Genomic DNA, 21,344 nt, shown 5'->3' with positions numbered 1-21,344 from the left:
GGAGAATGGATGGAGCCATGTACCGTCAAATCCTGAGTGACAACCTCCTTCCCTCCACCAGGACATTAAAAATGGCTCGTGGCTGGGTCTTCCATCATGACAATGACCCGAAACATACAGCCAAGGCAACAAAGGAGTGGCTCAAAAAGAAGCACATTAAGGTCATGGAGTGGCCTAGCCAGTCTCCAGACCTTAATGCCATCGAAAACTTATGGAGGGAGCTGAAGATCCGAGTTGCCAAGCAACAGCCTCGAAATCTTAATGATTTACAGATGATCTGCAAAGAGGAGTGGGCCAAAATTCCATCTAACATGTGTGCAAACCTCATCATCAACTACAAAAAACGTCTGACTGCTGTGCTTTCCAACAAGGGTTTTGCCACCAAGTATTAAGTCTTGTTTGCCAAAGGGATCAAATACTTATTTCTCTGTGCACAATGCAAATAAATATATCTAATTTTGACTATGTGATTTTCTGTTTTTTTTAAAAAATATAATCTATCTCTCACTGGTAAAATTAACCTAGCCTAAAAATTCTAGACTGTTCATGTCTTTGACAGTGGGCAAACTTACAAAATCAGCAAGGGATTAAATACTTATTTCCTTCACTGTATATTGTAATAGTTCAGACTTTTACAGACGTGTTGATACCAGTTATGTTAATTTTTTTACATTGTGCTTGAGGGAAAAAGGGAAAAGTTTTTGTTTTTTTTAACTTTTAATTAATTTTTTTTCATTTATTAAAAAAACTTTGTTTTTTACTTGTCCCCCTAGGGGACATGAACCAGTGATCGTTGGGTCGCTTGCATGACATACTGCAATATATCATGATACTGACACTCTACCTTGAAGCCCTGCCGGAGGAAGGGCTTCATAGGAGTACAAAGATGGCAGACCTAGGGGGCCTTCCTCAGGCCCCCAGGCTGCCATGCCAACTAACGGCACCCCGCAATCGCGGGTGGGCTGTTGCAACGATACAGGGGGTGCCCCGTTTTTAGTCATTTAAATGCCGCGGTCACTATTGACCGTGGCATTTAATGGGTTAAACAAGGATCGCGCTCGTTACCCTGAAGTGACGGGTGTAACACACAGCCAAGATGCTAGTTCTATGGAGTGGGCTCAGCCTGTGAACCCGCTCCATACTCCCCCACCCGACGTGCGCCATATGTATACGAAGCGGTTAAGGATGCGGCTCCTAATTTAACCCATCCCGGAATTTCGTCTTCTTGCCACCAGCAATTATTTTGCTCTAGAATTGCAGTTTTATAATAGAATATATTTGGTAACCCCAATCCACCATTTTTCATCTTTAAAGCGAGTTTGTCACCAGAATGTCCATATTAAACTAGTAACAGGGTATTGTAGAGGAGACTAACCTGTTTCTAGCGTTTATTTTCAATTTCTGCTTACTTCCTCATTTGTATAGAAATAAGTTAAGTTTATGCTAATGAGCATTTAGGTGCTCTTACGTCGCTCCTCAGTTCAACCACCTCCCTCCCCTCTTACATTAATTGACAAGGGCCAGGCAGTGTAATCGGTGCGCTCATGCCTGGCCCGTACTGTCTGTAACGCACGTGCGTCCCTGCTCTTTGTTTCGGCTCTTCTTTCTAATCGGCACTACTGTGCATGCACCGATTACCTCAGACTACACCCGGAAGAGACGAACCACTGGCATCACTGAGCAGAAGAGTGAGTAGACGCCATCGCTGAACCGCCTTCAACAGAGACGTATTAGCTCCAATCCCTATCCTATACTGTTCTCGGTCCTGTACTAACATTGCCACCAATGATTTCCCTTGCTATTTGACCCCCCAAAAAAAACAACCATAAACAAATATACATGTTCTGACTATTAGATTAGAAAGAAGAGCCGGAACCTCGTGCCTGCGCCGAGTAAAGAGCAGGGATGCGCGTGCATTACAGACAGTACGGTGCTAGGCATGAACACGCCGATTACGCTGCCCGGCCCCTGTCAATCAATGCAAGAAAAGAGGGAGGGGGGATGAACTGGGGAACGACGTAAGAGCATTTAGGAGCAACGGTGGTGCCCTCACTGCATCTCATTAGCATAAAGTTAATAAAAAGGATTTCTCTACAAAGGAGGCAGTAAGCAGAAAATGAAAATAAACGTTAGAAAGAGGTTAGTCTCCTCTACAATACCCTGTTACTAGTTTAACCTGGACATTCTGGTGACAGAATCCCTTTAAATAGGTCATTATCCCAGAGACCCCCCTTTCCCTCCTTTTCAAATGTAGTGGGACATGGAAACTTTTTTTTTTTTTTCTTCAAGTATGGGAAAGTTTAAAGGGAAAGGTACAGAAAATAAATAGTATTTTTGGTAAAGAAAATAAACTTGTAACAGTAGGTACACTTTATTGACAATCATAGCAGAAAGACTTAAAAGTGACTGATACGAATAGTATAAAAACATGTGGTGTTGTTTTGGTATTTTTTTTTCCCAGAAAGAACAAAAGCTTGTTAAAATGATGTATCAGATGAAAAAATTACCTTTCAACTACATCCCAGAACTCAGTTGTCGAGTCCTGGAGCTCCCATATGTTGGAAATGAACTTAGTATGATTATCCTATTGCCAGACAATATTGAAGATGAAACAACTGGTTTACAAAAGGTATGTTTAATTCATTTTACATAATATTAATAAGGTTTTTATTATAAACCTTTTTTACAAACAAGTTTTTTTTCCTTGTGTGACTAGCCACAAAAAAATCTTTTAATATTGCAATTTTCACACTAGCGACTAAAGTCACACAATAGGTTATTTCCTATGTGCACCTTCACAACCATTTTTTTTTTTTATACTCCAATGCATTTAAAATGAAAAAGCAATGCAAATATTTTGGATTACAATTATCTATGGTTTTGTTACAGCAACTAGGCGGACCTGTGTGTTTCTATGGTAACAGAGTACAAATATAGCCTGTGTAGTCTGATGATATAGTCATACCCCCTTCCATCCTTCACCTACTTTTTGCTAATATACATTAGATAAGTTACAATATGTATGGGATAAATAAATGAAAGCTGCATACACCTTTGTCCAGGGGCATTGCTAGGGTCTAAAAACATCAGGAGCACAAGCCCCGAGACATGTTTACCCCCCCCCCAAAAAAAATAAAAAAATAATGTGTGTGCATATATGTATATGTCTACATATTCTCTCTTTTTTTTTTTTTTTACATAACGTGGGTCCCCCCATTTTTCAGCCACCTACAACATAGCATCAGCAGGCTAGCATTACCATGGTGGGAAGGCCTACTGTTTTCAGGCTTTCCCAGCCTAATAATGCCAGCCTGCGGCCGCCCCAATACCCGACCATCACTACAGATGGTCAGGTATTGGATCATACCTGGCTCCCCTGGTGGCGGTGGGACCAGGCTAATAATGGGGGCTTAGTGTTAGCCTTTTCATTGTCTAACACTCAGCCCTGCTGTCAATCAGCTAGCGGCCATTACTAAGGCGGTAGTAATGAAGTTTAAAAAAAATAAAACATAGAAAAAATATTTTATTGAATAAAAAACCTCACACAACCCTCGTTAACCATTTTATTAAAAACAAAAAAAAAAACGTAATTGAAGTAGTCCACGAATCCGATGTAGTCCAACATCCAAACCTGTAAAAAAAAGCACAAACACAAAAAACCCCATTAGTAACACATGTAGTAGGCTTAGATACAGGGCACATATGTGATACTGTCTGTTGGACCCTGTATCTAAGCCTACCACATTTTAGGCTTAGATAGAGGTCCCCAGCAAACAGTAATCTTATACAGTATGATTACTGTCTGCTGGGGCCCTATATCAAAGCCTACTATGTGGTAGGCTTAGATACAGGGCCCATCAGACAGGATCACACATGAGCCATGTATCTAAGCCTGCCATGTGGTTGGCTTAGATTCAGGGCCTAGCAGTCAGGATCACACCGCTACACTTGGGTAAGTATGTTGTTATTACTATAGTAACAGGGGCCTGTGTATTTTATTACATAGGCCTCAGTTACTATAGTAACTGTTTATAGACATGATGCGGGTGGCCTAGCTTCGGGGCCTAGTTGCAACTGCAACCGCTGTGACCCCTATAGCTACGCCATTATGTGGCAGTCGCCCGGGGATGCAGGACACCGGGCCAAAAATCCGGGGCTTGGGCCCCGAAAGCCCAGTGCTAGCGACACCGCTGCCTTTGTGTACAGTGTTGCTATCCTGCCTCTGTTGTAGACTCGGTCATTTTTGCCGAACAAAATAGTGCAGCAAACAACGGACACAATTACGAAAACCCGATGGAACTCATTGAAGTCAATGTTGGGCACCATTGGTTTCCATCATGTGACAGTTCCAGCGGCTCAAGTTTTTCGTTGGTCTGCTCTAATGATGAAGCAAAACAACAGGAAACCCAAACGTGGACATAGCCTTACCTTGATAAATCATGAGACATTTAGATTTGTAATTACAATAGATAAACAGGGAGTTTCTAGATATATTGCATACAGATATACCATGCATATACATTTGTGATTGTTTAACTAGATCTTATACATGTCAGTTTCTATTTTAGGATATGTGGCTCATTACTGTTAAGGACAGAAACATTATGTGCTAAATTATGACTATATACTGTATTTGTCAATTTTTACTTTACTCTTTTGGTCTAAAAAAAATGAAATTAATTTAAGGGTGGTGGTCTCCAACTCTTAACTATATTGAAGTTTTCACACTGCCATTGAAGCGCACACTATAGGCTAATATTTCCTATAGCTCACATTGCTGTGTAGACTAGGTAAGGTCAGCAGAGTCCTCTTATTGTCATTAGAAGGGGGGGTGGGGGTTAATGGCAGATTACAGCTCTAATGTGCTGGAGGCCTAGATAAAGCAGGACAGCAACACTGTACACAAAGATATGTGACTGTATGCAGCTTTCTTTCATCTGACCGCTACTTCTTGTAACCTATCAAATGTATAATAGCAGAAAGTAGGTGAAAGATGGAAGGGTGTAAGATTGCAGGGACAACACAGTGTATATTTGGACACTCTTACCATAGAAACATATAGGTCTGCATTGGAGCTGTAGACACAAAACAATGTCATTTTTAATCCAAAATATTTTCAGTGTTCATATTAAATGCATTGAAGTAATAAAACAAAATTGGTTGTAAATGTTCACAAAGCCTACAATCCTGCAGCTATAATACTATATCATTATGAAAACACTTCTTTCTTGTGTTCTGACATTGTTTAGCCCTCTCATAGTTACAGAATGTGGATACTATTAACACACAGAGACCCCCAAACACTTCATGTACAGTAAATGTCCTTTTGCATATTATTTTTCAGCACTGTTATTTATCCTTCTATTTATGTTCAATATGTGAGTAGTTGTCACCACTAGAGTGTAACTGATGTGGGGGCATTGGATTTTTTTTTTTAATCTGTTCAAAATAAAAAAAGTCATAAGATCAAAACAGAAATGCATTATAAAGGAAATTATGTTTTTACTTGGGTAGAGTTACCCTGTAATCTATGGATACATTAACCTTCTGAGGAAAATATTGTATCTTTTACTTTGTTCCTTTACCTAATTTGTATTGCAAAATTGAAATACGGTAGTATAATTATTATCTTTGTAATTGTAATCCGCCTGTGTAAACTTTGTATTAGGATTTATGACACACTATATGAAAATTTTGTTCCAGCTTGAAAAGGGAATTTCCTTAGAAAAACTTCAGGAATGGACACGGCCAGAACATATGTATCCAATTGATGTACGTGTGCATCTGCCAAAATTCAAATTAGAAGAAAGTTATAAGCTTAAATCAACATTATCTGCTCTGGGAATGGTTGATATTTTTGACACAAGTCGTGCAGATCTATCCGGGATCTCAGGATCCCAGAATCTTTTCTTATCTGAAGTGATTCACAAGTCTTTTGTGGAAGTGAATGAAGAAGGCACAGAGGCTGCGGCTGCCACTGCTGGCATTGCAATGATGTGCTTATCCCGTGAAGAGGAATTCAATGCAGATCATCCATTTCTCTTCTTCATTCGGCATAGCGAAACTAAGAACATTCTTTTTTTTGGCAAATACAGCTCTCCGTAGAGAAGCATATACTGGTGTCTCCGCTATCTAAATATGCTAATCATTCTTTTTAAAGGATTTATTGAGTCGTACATCAAAATAAAAGGAAATTGTTTGTGCAACATTGGCCATTTATTATGTATTATCAGAAATGTCGATAGATACTTGATAAAACAGTGCCGAAACTCACCAATTTCATCAAGAGTAATGCCAGGACTACACAAAGAGTTTTATAGTCACATCCTCTGCTCAATCTGCTGTAGTAGGACCTATAAGAATGGGGAAGAAGTGCAGTTTGTACAACACTCCAACAGCGGTCAAAGCTTCATAATGCATCTTTTTAACACCCCCCCCCCATTTGAGAAAGTTCAGCGTACACCCGATAACGAACATAGCCCATGGAAAGGAATGGGGCTTTTTGTGAAGAAGAGCAGACCCACTTTTTCACTATTAGAGGAGTTGTCTGCATCTTACTACACACCTTATTACTCTATAATATCAAACATATGGAATATTAAGTCTTGTCTTCACAAGTCATTTCAAAATATACATTTTTAGAGATGACCTCCCCTTTATCCAGATCAAATTACTGTGACAGATTTTCAGCTCCTCCACCAGTGTTTGTACAACAGAACACATCTCCAATAGTATCCAAAAAAAGGTATTTATTCTTCAAACATCATATGCAGAACAGCAACGTTTCGACCCATTGTCCATTAAGGGTCTTTTTTTTTTCTTCAATTTTCATTTATCATATCCTATGTATACTAGTCATTTTCTTAGAAGGTCCACCCTTCTAGAAGACAATTTTTTAATGCAATTTTGGTTGGTCATCTCAAAGCGGTTTCATTTTATATGTAAAAGTCTCCTTTATGCCGGATTCACACGAGCGTTTGCGTTTTGTGCGCGCAAAAAATGCGGCGTTTTGCACGCGCAAAAGGTCTGCAAAAGCTCCGTGTCACCAGCATATGATGCACAGCTGGCATTATTATGACACTGTTTTTCTGTTTTCATTCATTACTTTCACTACTGTTGCTCGAATAATGCGCGGCACCCGGAAGTGCTTCCGTGTGTCGAGCGCAAATTGCACGCACCCATTGACTTCAATGGGTGCATGCAGCGCGAAACACGGCCAAATATAGGACATCATGAGTTTTACGCAGCGGACATACGCTGCGTAAAAATCACTGACAGTTTGAATGGCCCCATTGACTAACATAGATCCGTGCGACGCGCGTGAAAATCATGCGCGTAGCACGGACGTATATCACGTTCGTCTGAATAAGCCCTCAGGCTCTGTTGACATCTGCATCAGAGGCACCATTAGGAGTCTCCGTTGCAAATTCGGTCATTGTTGCCAGACACAATGGCGGAAACCCAGCTAAACTTATTAAAGTCAAAATAGAGCGCTATTGGTTTCCTTCATGCAACGGAACTTGCGGCTCCATTTATTTTTGTTCTGCTTCTATGACAGAGCAGAACACTGGAAAACCCAAACACAGATGTGAACATACCTTACTTTGTTAAATCATGTGACATTTATACACTACCGTTCAAAAGTTTAGGGTCACTTAGAAATTTCCTTATTTTTGAAAGAAAAGCAGTTTTTTTTCAATGAAGATAACATTAAATTAATCAGAAATACACTCGATACATTGTTAATGTGCTAAATGACTATTCTAGCTGCAAACGTCTGGTTTTTAATGCAATATCTACATAGGTGTATAGAGGCCCATTTCCAGCAACCATCAATCCAGTGTTCTAATGGTACATTGTGTTTGCTAACTGTGTTAGAAGGCTAATGGATGATTAGAAAACACTTGAAAACCCTTGTGCAATTATGTTAGCACCGCTGTAAACAGTTTTGCTGTTTAGAGGAGCTATAAACAGACCTTCCTTTGAGCTAGTTGAGAATCTGGAGCATTACTTTTGTGGGTTCGATTAAACTCTCAAAATGGCTAGAAAAAGAGAGCTTTCATGTGAAACTCGACAGTCTATTCTTTTTCTTAGAAATTAAGGCTATTCCATGCGAGAAATTGCCAAGAAACTGAAGATTTCTTACAATGGGTGTACTACTCCCTTCAGAGGACAGCACAAACAGGCTCTAACCAGAGTAGAAAGAGAAGTGGGAGGCCCCGCTGCACAACTGAGCAACAAGACAAGTACATTAGAGTCTCTAGTTTGAGAAATAGACGCCTCACAGGTCCTCAACTGGCAGCTTCATTAAATAGTACCCGCAAAACGCCAGTGTCAACGTCTACAGTGAAGAGACGACACCGGGATGCTGGCCTTCAGAGTGGCAAAGAAAAAGCCATATCTGAGACTGTCTAATAGAAGGAAAAGATTAAAATGGGCAAAAGCACACAGACATTGGACAGAGGAAGATTGGAAAAAAGTGTTATGGACAGACGAATCAAAGTTTGAGGTGTTTGGATCACACAGAAGAACATTTGTGAGACGCAGAACAACTGAAAAGATGCTGGAAGAGTGCCTGACGCCATCTGTCAAGCATTGTGGAGGTAATGTGATGGTCTGGGGTTGCTTTAAAGTGGAAGATTTCTACAAAGTAAAAGAGATTTTGAATAAGGAAGGCTATCACTCCATTTTGCAACGCCATGCCATACCCTGTGGACAGCGCTTGATTGGAGCCAATTTCATCCTACAACAGGACAATGACCCAAAGCACACCTCCAAATTATGCAAGAACTATTTAGGGAAGAAGCAGGCAGCTGGTATTCTATCTGTAATGGAGTGGCCAGCGCAGTCACCAGATCTCAACCCCATAGAGCTGTTGTGGGAGCAGCTTGACCGTATGGTACGCAAGAAGTGCCCATCAAGCCAATCCAACTTGTGGGAGGGCCTTCTGGAAGCATGGGGTGAAATTTCTCCCGATTACCTCAGCAAATTAACAGCTAGAATGCCAAAGGTCTGCAATGCTGTAATTGCTGCAAATGGAGCATTCTTTGACGAAAGCAAAGTTTGAAGGAGAAAATTATTATTTCAAATAAAAATCATTATTTCTAACCTTGTCAATGTCTTGACTATATTTTCTAGTCATTTTGCAACTCATTTGATAAATATAAGGGTGAGTTTTCATGGAAAACACAAAATTGTCTGGGTGACCCCAAACTTTTGAACGGTAGTGTATTTGTAATTACAATGGATCAATAGTGAGTTACTAGACATGTTACACACAGATGTACCATACATACAAATTTGTGACTGTTTAACTAGATCTTATACATGTCAGTTTATTTTAGGATAAGTTACTGTTAAAGAGTGAAAAGTTGTGCTAAATTATGACTACATACTGTATATTTTATAGATTTACTATACCCTTCTGCACAATAAATAAAAAAAAAGATGGGTGGTATCCACATATACTAACTTTTTTCATTTTTAAAGATCCTTGATAAAAAAAATTTTTTTATAAAAAAAACATATATCTTTGCTGTTTTATTGGGATGGGATCATTACATGAAGCAATTATATTGTTCAGTCACTTCCTACATCTATAAGACTGACAGATCTTGACAGCTGCCAGTCCTTTAAATGGTTGTTTGAGGATAGACATTGGTGGCATATTGCTAAGATATGCCACAATTTCGGATAGTCGGGGGTCCATTCTAGACCTAGTCTATTATAGTTAATGGCTGACCATGCAGCCACCCGGAAAAAAGCTGAAATGTCAGGAGACTAAGTGGCATGGCGCTTTCCTGGTACGAGCGATCCTAATCAACCTCTTTAAGATTCATGTATTGTCTCGGAGTACTCATGACACACTGTAGAATCATAGTTATAAGTTAGTTGGCTTCCTATGCAATTGCCTGTAGTGTGAGTACACCTTTGTTAGACGAGGGACTGATGTGAGTGATTATAATCTGTGAGTACAGTGCGGCTGAATACTTTTGACACTTTATGAGCAATGGGGGAAAAATAAAATTATGGTTAGTTTCTTGAACAAGCTCTGAATTGCATTCACTTTTAGAAAATCCACTGACAAGTTTAATTCTATATCCTAGGCTTGTAAAAATATAATACTCTTACTATCCAGCCTGCATTTTTTGTCATGACAGCTAAGCTACAGTTCAGACATGACATAGTCAGATATATCTGAAGCTGTCACTATAGACAAAGGCTTCTTTCACACACTATCAGTTGTCAGCGGTTTGTGAGGGCTTATGGAAAGCACAATACCAGACAAAGAAACAGCTGAGCATTACACACTACTGTCTTTATTCTATTAGGCGTCTCATCAACTTTCATTAATTCTGTTCATTTGTTTGATGCTTTATACTCTGCAGGTCATAGGAAAAAAAAACGCAAACATGGCCAATTTTTTTTCCCCTTGTGTAACACCGCACTGGCCTATTTTACACAACAAAGAGACTTCACAGACTATTTGTGTGAGGTTTTGTTTTATAATTACAGTGTCCGATTTTATTTAAAAAAAAAATCTCCTAACATCATTGGCATTATAGAGTGGAATATTGTATGGATGACTTTATATCATAGGAAAATGTCTAGAATGTCAAACCTTCTGAACTACCATGTGGAGATACTTAGTGCTGAATGAACATATTTTTTTAGGCTTGAGCCCCAATTGCTCAATCACTGACACTTTTTTTTTATAGTAATTCTAAAATGTGTTCATTATACCTTAATAATACTGCCATACTGTAACTGAATAGCGCCGTCATGCAGAGGCTGAATAATTCCACCATACAGGTAAAGCCGATTAATTGAATAATGCCCCCCAGTGACTGAATATTGCAGCCATGCAAAGACTGCATAACGCTGCCATACAGTGACAGAATAATATTACCATACAGTGTCTAAATAATAAGAATGCTACCATACAGAAGCCAAATAATATCCATACAGTGATCGAAAAATAGGACCACACAGTGCCATACAGATGATCTGCCCAAAAATTATTTTTTGTTTAATAATTATAATTTAGATCACCTTATAAAGTTATGTAGACCTGTATCTGTCAATGTGCAACTTAATAGTAGTACCTGCATAACTTATTTAAAGCCACAAGTGTACCACAGAAGTCTTCCTTAATGAAGTCACTTCACATCCACCTTTACAGATAAGCCCCGTGCAAACAATAAAGGGGCGCGAGTACCATGCCCCTTCAATGTTCTGAACAGCGGAGGTTGGACCACCACTGAGAAAACATTGATTGGCTATCCTTAGTATAGGCTATCTATTAAGTCTTGGACAAACTTTAAGGGTATGAACAGACACAGTGTAAACACGGATTCATTGCGGAAAATCCGCAGCATTTTACAGTAGCAGCAGTGTAGGTGAGATTTCAACGAATCTCGTCCCCACACTGCGGAAAAATGCAGCCAAAAAAACGCACAAAAATGGCCTTGTGGTATCTTCAACCACAGCATGTCCATTAATGCTGCGTATTCGCAGCTCTTCCGTTGCGTGTTTTCCCATTGAATTCAATGGGGTCCTTAAACCCATAACAAAGCAGTGTGTGTTGCGATATTTGCGGTGGAATCACAACAATGCCGCGGCGAAAAACGCAAGTAAGAAAATAATAAAGTTATACTTACCCAGAATTCCCTGCTTCTTCTCCAGTCCGGCCTCCCTGGATGACTTTGCAGGCCATGTGACCGCTGCAGCCAATCACAGGCTGCAGCGTCACATGGCCTGCAACATCCAGGAGGCCGGACTGCGCGCTGAGAAGAGGGAAGGAGTGAGTATGAACGTGTTTTTTAAATTATTATTCCGATGATGCTTCGCAGCGGAGATTCCGCCGGAGAAACGCACCTAGAGGTGGTGCGAATTTTCGGACGGCATTCCCTGCAGTGTTCAGGGCGGATACGCTGCGCAGCTTGACCCAGTGTATCCGCTCTGAATATGCTGTGTGTTCCTACCCTTAAAGTTATTCCTTTATACTTGTCTTTTTGTATCCACTCCTGTATTTAGATTAAAATAAAACTACAGCAAAAACTGCATGTGCGAGTCTAGCCTTAAAAGTTTTTGACGGTTTAACATATATGATGCACACACAAGAGAGGGCTTAGGAACCTCTTCCACCAGTTTTTCAGCAACCGTACCTTGGGAATTGAGGCCTACTCTATCTAAATCGAACCTCAAAAGTACATACATGCATATGATCTGTACACAAAGATATTTTTTAATTAGTTTTTCAAATAAGAGAATTTGTGAATTTTAAAGGCACAGTAAAGCTCTATTCACACTAGTCGTGGCTTACATTCATAACGTGCTATAAAAGCTATGTCGGATCTGTTTTTGAATAAATGCTGACACACCCCAATGACTTATAATGAGGTCTGTCAGGTTTCCAGTATTTTTTACGCTGGAGCCTGCACTGTTCTTGCAGTAAAAAGTAATGGAGCTACTGGCAGAGACCATAAAAAATTAACATAACATATTTATGCCTCTAATACAATAAACAAAAAAAATATAAATTATATATATATATATATATATATATATATATATATATATATATATAAAAAATCCCCCCCCCCCCCCAAAAAAAAATGAAGAGGCAGCACTCCAAGGAAATTGGAGAAAATTAGTGGTGTGTATATTCACCCCAGGCAGGCAACGTTTCGATCCTTCTCTATGGGATCTTTGTCGCCACGGCTTGACAAAGATCCCATAGAGACGGGTCAAAACGTTGCCTGCCTGGGGTGAATATACACACAACTTTTTTTCACCAATTTCCTTGGAGTGCTGCCTCTTCATTTTTGGGGGGATTTCATTAACAAGGGTTCCTAGCCTCAACCTAGGGGGCCTGCACCCACTGCTGTCGCTGTGCTGCTTTATTCTTTTTATATATATATATATATATATATATATATATAGCCTAGTAGGTGGCAGGTAAATTTTATGACCAAACACAATTTACCCATAAGGCAACTAACCCTATTTTCCACAATACTAACATAAGGTATTGAATTCTTCTAATCACATAATTCCTAATGATTAAAAATAACCTTTATTAAAGGCACGTAGCCTATATTCTAAAAACAACCCATGAACCCAGAAACATTATCACTCATATAGATGTAATGGTCAGTCTCTGCTAACAGCAGTAGAATTAAGTTAGTTGCCTTATCGGCAAATTGTGTTATGCAACATATTTATGGAAACAGGCAAGTGAATTGTGAGATCAGACGGTTTTACTGACAAGTTTTCCATGTGTATTTTTCAATTATGCCATTCTGTCCTATCAGTTGAGCCCTTCTGTCATTGAACTCTGATACCAATGTACCATCTAGTGGGCAATCTAAGTAGCAACAAGTTCAACAAGCATATTCAACTTAGATAATTCACCTAAAGTTTTAGGTTTTAACAATAATCAAACGGCAGAAAGTATTTTAATAGAGACGCATCAGGTCAATAAGTTAATAGTACAAAGATTGTTGATATGCTAATCACTAGTGGATGCTGAATTTCTAAACCACTAAACAGACAGAAATGTACTTAGAAATCCCATAATATAGGTAGTGACATAAATGACACTTTATGGAGGACAGATGCCACTTATGTGTTTTTTTTTTTTAATCATCTCTATATTATTTTCATTAGTTGACTTGTTCTATTTAATTCAGACTTCTTATCCGGGAATTGCTGTCGTATGTGTAGAAGGTTTAGAGCCGAATTGTTGAATAATGAAATTATCTACTAAGAAAAATCTCCAACTGTTGTTCCTGGCGAACGGTACGGATACTGTCATTTTTGCTAAATATTTTCTTATAAAGTGCCTTCTCACAACAGACCGTTTCCAGAGGGGAAAACAGTTGGTGGCTACCGGCATCGGAGACCTAACCTAATCTATGGCCCTTTGAATAGTATTGTGAATTATGCTTTCCTAAATGGACAAAGGAAATGGCCGATTTATTCGTAAAATTAGAGTACTTGAAAAAGGAGGATATAACACAGAATTTAGATGCAACTGCTTTATCTCTTTACATGTAAGAAAATATTGTATTTATTTGCTCTTTTTCTGATGATTGATAAAACTATAGGAAATCTTGCGCAAGAGGGATAATAGAGCTTACACTCAGGAAACAAAGTCAACTGGACAATTCTATCTACCATAGACAACATGATAACTGAATTACAATGTATTAATAAAATTAAGATTTTTTACTCGTTAAACAGATTGAAAACAAATAGGCTACTAAATCGACAACTAGATATAATAGAAATTCAATAAATTCAGTTGCGATAAATATGAGACTAAAGTTGTGAAAACTATAGGGGATAATAAAGGAGAAGAGAACATGAGCGACAAACCAACACAAATAATACATACACAACAATTTTATGCTAATATTTTTGTCATTATTGTGGAATTGGACCTTTTTACTAAAAGAAGCACTCAAGTAAATACATTTATTGCCAATATAGTGCAGCATAGGCTATTATTATAGAAGAATGTAGAGGCTCTTGTGTAAGCGTTTTGTATACCTGTTTTAGTTGATGCGTCACTTATGGGTTGTCTGCCATCTTGATTCCCTCTTCCCTTTATTATGGTTCACATAATGCAGCCTACATTTCCCATCATGCCTCTGCCTTCCCTGCAACAGAGGTGGTGGAGTCTCATCACACTGCACTTGCTCTTTGTCCTAAGTGAATCAAGTAATAGATCAATGACATAGAGCTTCTGCTTCTGTCCTCACACTGCAGAGTCTCAGTATAAAGCTGCATCACATAGGATACGCTGTCTGCCTGCCTCCTGCATGTGATAGATTATTCATTGCAAGCAGGATGCAGGGGAGGGCAGTAAGAAGCTGCATCTCATAGAAATACACTTTAGATTCTGCACACAGCACTCACAGATAGTATAGACCAGGGGTAGACAAACTATTTGGTATGCCGTGCTGATAAAATAGTCAATGAATAAGTATTCAGTATTCCATGCAAACATGAAAGTCATATAAGACGTGACATAAAATAAGTTAATCAGGTAATTAAACTTTTATTTCAGGGTGAGCCTTGTCCCTGACTTTCTTTGCAAGATGATCCATCTGTGGTGCATGCGAGGCTACTGAACACCAGCTGGGGAAAGGGGTGTCGCACATAGGAGAGACCGTGGCTGCAAACAGAAGAGCAACTACTGAACACCAGCTTGGGGGGTGCACATAGGAGAGACCGCAGCTACTAAACACCAGCATGGGCGGTTGGTGCACACAGGAGAGCTGCCAACTATTGCAAATTTTTTCTTAAACAGAGCAATTACTGAACTCCGTCCTTGCAGCGCTGATCACCAGGAGAGCTGCGTTTCATTATGCACTTGGTGATGCTGAACACTAGGAGAGAGAGCAGTTCTGCATTGTATGCTTGACAAATGTTCAGCAGAACCAAACACAATGAAGCACTGCTTTTTCTCCTGGTGTTCATCACCACAAAGTGCATAATACAGTCCTCTCTGTGTTCACTGCTGCCAAGCAGGCAAACGGCGTTGGACACTGGGAGAGGGAATCGTGCCAGTAAATCATGCCCATGTGCCGGCTGTGGCGCTGGTGCCACAGGTTGCTGATCCCTGGTATAGACAGATAGTGTGAGTCAGGGGAGTTTTATAACTGCAGCTAATCATTGTAGGAACTTACCTATTATATTACTGCACTCCTATTCCTTTATAGGGCAGAAATGATCTCTTCAGCAGCACGATTACCTTGGGGTCGGGGGGGGGGACATACAGAGAAATAAGGAGGGGGGGGGGGGCTGGGTGGGAAGGGGTTTCTCAGAGCTACCAGGAGGGATTTGATAGATGATTATGTAATCCTGTAGTTCACAGGAGGTCAGACACACAGGAGACTTCCTGTCTAAACATGAAAGAATGGACGCTGTTGGTGGTCAGACTGAGATCACATGACACAGCTGCCCATAATTAAAGGGTTCAGCTGCAAGTTAGCATGATATGTGCACATTTTTTTTTGCCAGAGTGCTTCTTTAAAGATGAAAGTGGTTTAGAACATAACCAACAATGCAATGTTCACTGAACACTCAACAGATAAGGCCCTACAGGGCAGAAGGCAAAGTCACATCGCCCAGAAATCCCTCTGGGAAAATAACCATTTGAAGAAATGGGGACAGCTTCCAATCAGGTATAAAAAGATCCCAAAACTATATTCCCCCAATATCAAAAACATGTAATATTTCAACCCGTGCAGGGGTCTTTCACAAGCTTGCGATGGACCACTGTGTGGGTCAAAACATTGCATGTTCACTTTGTGTTTTTCCCCCCTCACATTTCACACTTACACTAAAAGAAAGAATAGCCTATAATAGTATACTTCATGGATGAAAAAGAAATCCAATAAAGCAATTGCAGTGAGCCAAGTACAGCTGTTTTAACACTTAGGGACTAAAAGGATTGAGCAATGTCTTTATTATAATCAAAGACATTCCAGTAAGTGTCATTAGCTAATCAATCAGAACGTGGTAAGGACAGCGTAACTCGCTATGCAGCATATGCATTTCTAGTGGAACTAAAGTAGGACTTGTTACTTTAAATAAACCCCACATATACCATCTGTAATCAGAACATCTACATGAGTAACTTCTTTGGAAGAGGGAGGTTCCAAAACCATTAGACGAGATCACATAGGTGCTTTTTTTACTCCCTAAATTATATATATTTTCAGAATATGTCAGTTCTTAAAATTTCTTTCCTCCTAGATATTCCAGTATCAAACTATGAGTAGTATTATTGCAAAGAGGAAGCATTTAGGAACCACAGCAACTCAGCCACGAAGTGGAAGACCACATAAAGTTGGAGAGCGGGGCCGCCACATGCTGAGGTGCATAGGGCAGGAATGTCACCAAAACTCTGCTGATACAATAACTGCAGTTTCAAACCTCCTCTGGCATTAGCACAAAAACTGTGCGCCCAAAGGTCCATGGCATGTGCTTCCATGGCCGAGCAGCTGCATGCAAGCCTTACATCATTAAGCACAATGCCAGGCATCAGATAGAGTGGTGTAAAGCACATCCCTGGGACTATGGAGCTGTGGAAATGTGTTCTGTGGAGTGACTAATCCCGATTTTCTATCTGGCAGACGAATAGACGAGTCTGGGTTTGGCGAATCTCAAGAGAACGTTACCTGTCATTGTGCCGACTGTAAAATTTGGAGGGATAATGCTATGGGGTTGTTTTCGGGGGGTTGGCCTAGGCCCCTTAGTTCCAGTGAAGGGAAGACTTAATGCTTTAGCATTCCAATACATTTCGGACAATTGTATGCTTCCAACTTTGTGTGGGCAGTTTGGGGAAGCCCCTTTTCTGTTCCAGCATGACTGTGACCAGTGCACAAAGCGAGGTCCATAAAGGCATTGTTGGGTGAGTTTGGTGTGGAAGAACTTGACTGGCTGATCTCAATCCCTTTTGGATGAACTAGAACGGCAATTGCGAGCCTCAGCCAACATCAGTGTCTGACCTCACAAATGCAAAAACAGCGCATATGCAGTACCACTGTTAGAGGCATCAGCGGCATATACTTCTCTTCATTCATGTCCAGCTTTAGTCACAGCACAGCGTGATCTCATGAGATTCGCTGTGCCGTCACTGCTCCTGCAGTTCCTTCACCGGAGCGTCGGGAGAATGACAAGACATCGCTTACAGGCGATGAACATGACGTTTTTACCGCACGATGAACACCGTAAAAACAAACCGCCCCCCCCCCAAAAATGGCACAATTGTTGTTTTTTTGCCCATTTCAACCTGCAAATATTTTTTTTTTCCAGTTTCCCAGTACAAAAACTACAACTTGTCCTGCAAAAACCAAGCCCTTATATGGCAATGTCAAATAAAAATGTTATGGCTTTTGGAAGACCGGGAGGAAAAAATGAAAATTGGCCATGTCATCAAGGGGTTGTATGGAATTGTCAAGAAACAGGCTAAAGGGGGGGGGGGGGGGGTCTGCCATCAAATAAAACATAACTGACCTGTTAAATCGCCCGTCACTCTAGTGCTCCCTGCCATTCTGTTTTCTGAGCTGCAACGATAACATCTTATTGACACACGTCATTGCTGCAGTACAGTAAATCGAGACCATCATAGGGCACCGGAGGATTTATCAGGTAAGTTATACTTTTATCATGTGATGGCATCTCTTCATCATCTTGACCTGTTTTTGGTGATCCCCCCCCCCCACCAAAAAAAAAAAAGGACTTGCCTCCACTTTGTGAGAACACAGAGCTCAGGCAGCACTGGAGGAGTCCAGAGTATTCATAAGCTACTACTACCTATGCCCACTTTCCAATAGCTCTGCCCTTTTTCTGATGATTGACAGATGTCTCCCTATTACTGTGCATAGGGAGATATCGGTCAGATTAAGTGTCAGAAAACAGATTTATAACCGATATATATCTATATATGAATAAAACAGCCGTGCCCATTAAGGGGTTAAATATCTCATTTTCAATACACCAAAAGGTTCCATTTTATTTAACTTCAAGTAGGTCTGCTTTACATGGAGACTTAATTGAAAAGAAATGACACTGAGTGGTGTAAGCTATGGACAAAGCGATCATGTGAATACATCATGTGGCCGCTACTATGATCCGGTGTGTGCCGTGTTTACACGTCACCTGGACTTCAAGAAAATCTCAAAAGTAACCACAATTTATCAGAAACCCCTTTAACAATTTCTTTAATTCTGGGATAAGTTTAGCGGATTTAGAACCCAAAAACTTTATCTTGTCCTTTTGTAAACAAATTCAGTTTTAGAAAATGTCTTCTGTACAATAAATTGCCTTCTAGTTTATGAAAATGTAAAAATTTTTTTTTTTTCCAATATACTCACTGTATATCGTAGATCCTACTCTATTCCATCACCATCTCTCCAAGAAGCTGCACGCTTCCTCCTGTACCTAATCTGTTGTCCCTACTAACACGTCACCTGAATGCGGAAAATCGTAGCCTGCTACTGCTAGGAGATAACTGGGGAGTATAAGGGCTTGTCCACATGTAACGGATTTGCTGCAGAAAATTTCCACAGCATTTATTCTTCAACTAGCAGACAATCCATTGCAGAAAATCCCCACCATTCCATGCGTTTTTTCACTGCGGACAAAAAAAAGCATATTTTTTTGCTGCGTTTTTTCAAGGGCTGTGTGATGGTGATATTTCTTCTTCCCATGTCATTTCCACCTCCTGTAAGAAATTACGCAGCGCATTGTAGTTTGCTGCGTAATTGTTGTTTCTCGTCGATTTGTGTGTGGACAAGGCCTTAGATGATGCCATCATATTACGAAAGCAGCAAGGTTTGGTGGCGCTGGAATGTAAAATAATCCTTTCACTGAATATACTAAAGTTTTTTATTCTCATATCGGACCCATAGAAGTTAATGTGTCTGGAAAATCTTTTTCTTTTTTTTTTTAAAAGGCGCTGTATATACTATACAGCTAAACAATGCTGAAGTTTTGGACACAAAACGAACAGTGGCTTAAAGGACGTAAAAACAGATGTGATTCAAATTAAAGCACAAGAACACAGATCAGACAGAAAGGTGTCAGAAAGTCTGGTAATACAGATGGAAGCAACATGATGCTATACAGAGAAATGAGAACATAGATGTTTATTAAGTATCAAATGTACGTCTAAATTCCTTACATTTTATTTCATTTACTGTCCTAAAATGACCTTTGTGCCGGGCGATTTTAATGTCCTCAGTGCTGAGGTTAAAGGAGTGGTCTAGGATTAGAAAAACATGGCTGCTTTCTTCTAAAAAGTGCCACCCTTGTTTGTAGCATTGCAGCTCAGCCCCCTTCACTTCAACGGAGCTCAGTTGCAATACCACACAAAACCAAAGTACAGGGGTGGTGGTGTTTTTGGAAGAAACCAGTCATGTTTTTCTAATCCTGGATAACCACTTTTACGCTTGAAACGCGTAGGCCAGGGCAAACCGCCTACTATTCACACACGTCTTGGGACTGCGTCTCCCTTCAATTTTATTTCAATACCCCAATAAAGGTGGGAATACTGCTTCCTTTTTAAATCCAAAGTACGACTCAGCGCTGGATCATTTCTTCTATTTGCATACCGCAAGCCGTAGCGGGGATCCGAGCGGAGAGTCTGGAGACGCATCAAACTGGTGAGCTGGAGGTTTCCTCCCTTCTTTACTGTATAGAAAAGACTGATGCATATCCATTCTTTGGTGTCCTCTCCTGTGTTTGGCTCAAAAAACAGAGCCAAAAACTGCATCAAAACGCTGTGTGTGGTCCTGGCCTAATACTTCTCCAATAGAATCGTTAAACTGTGACATTAAATTGCTATATATTATATATAAGATCAGCTCCGCATTGGAGAGAATAAAAGCTGAATATTCCCAGAATTAGATTATGGTTGATTTACTAGTATACTATAAATTTATTCCACAAAAACAGCTTTCTTTATGAGTGGGAATAATTTGGGTAATAGGTAAAGTAGCTATAGAGAAATAAACTACTGTAATGTATTAGCCGCTCTCCTGGTACCTTCAGGAGAATCAAAGGGACATTTGTAACATACAGCCGACATCCTGCTGCAACAGCCGGGATCAGAGATAACTGATCGGTGAGGAGAATAGCGACTGCGGCACCCAAGTTGTTTTATTTAGGTAGAGGTTTTCCTCTGGAACCCATCTGATGGGTTGCAATCGGGGGCCTAACAAGGGTCCCCAGGTCTGCCATGTATGTGTGCCTACACAAGGCCTAATATGCTGCCTGTCAGTATAAGACTGACCGCAAAATAATCTGCACCACAGAAGCAATGTATTATGTAAGCCGTCAAAGGATCACATGATCACGCCCCATAGTGGGTCTTCAAAGATTGTGAAAAAAAAATCAAATGTAAAAACAATTTTTTTCCACTTTTTAAAAATATAAAATACTAGACAATTTGTATTGCTGCCACCGTAACAACCCGTATAATAGAATAAATGTTATTTATTCTGCACGGTGAAGCCTAGAAGGAAAGTGTTGTGGCTGATATTGAGGGACACTTGTCTGCTAAAGAATTGCCCAGCAGACACTTTGAGAATAATTTGCAGATGGTCCAGTAACTTATTTTTCTAAAGTATGCTTTAATACAACTACAATACATGGATATGTTTTGAAATGTTTCTATATAGCAGTTATAGTCTTTTAGGGTCGTAAAAACGGATGACCGGTTCCCTTTAGGGGGTTAAAGACGTTTCCAAGCGTGACAACCCCTTTTTCACATTGCTGGCTGTTGACAACAAGCCGAGTGTAGAGGGGTCCCACTACTGCCACCA

The 21,344-nt window shown here is 40.0% G+C and overlaps 1 protein-coding gene across 1 annotated transcript in view; it reads left to right on the top strand.

Annotated features, from left to right (window-relative positions):
* SERPINB1 (serpin family B member 1) overlaps window positions 1-6,206 on the top strand; it is a 32,707-nt gene extending 26,501 nt beyond the window's left edge. The window contains exons 6-7 of the mRNA XM_075828479.1: window positions 2,462-2,629; window positions 5,704-6,206. Coding sequence (XP_075684594.1) covers window positions 2,462-2,629; window positions 5,704-6,105 — 570 coding nt within the window. The 3' untranslated portion in view covers window positions 6,106-6,206. The remainder of the gene's footprint in view (window positions 1-2,461; window positions 2,630-5,703) is intronic.
* The last annotated feature ends 15,138 nt before the right edge of the window (window positions 6,207-21,344 follow it).

Source organism: Rhinoderma darwinii, chromosome 5, assembly GCF_050947455.1.
Source record: "Rhinoderma darwinii isolate aRhiDar2 chromosome 5, aRhiDar2.hap1, whole genome shotgun sequence".
NCBI classification, from domain to species: Eukaryota; Metazoa; Chordata; class Amphibia; order Anura; family Rhinodermatidae; genus Rhinoderma; species Rhinoderma darwinii.
Note: the sequence above shows the minus strand (reverse complement) of the source record. Positions and strands in the feature narration are given on the sequence as shown.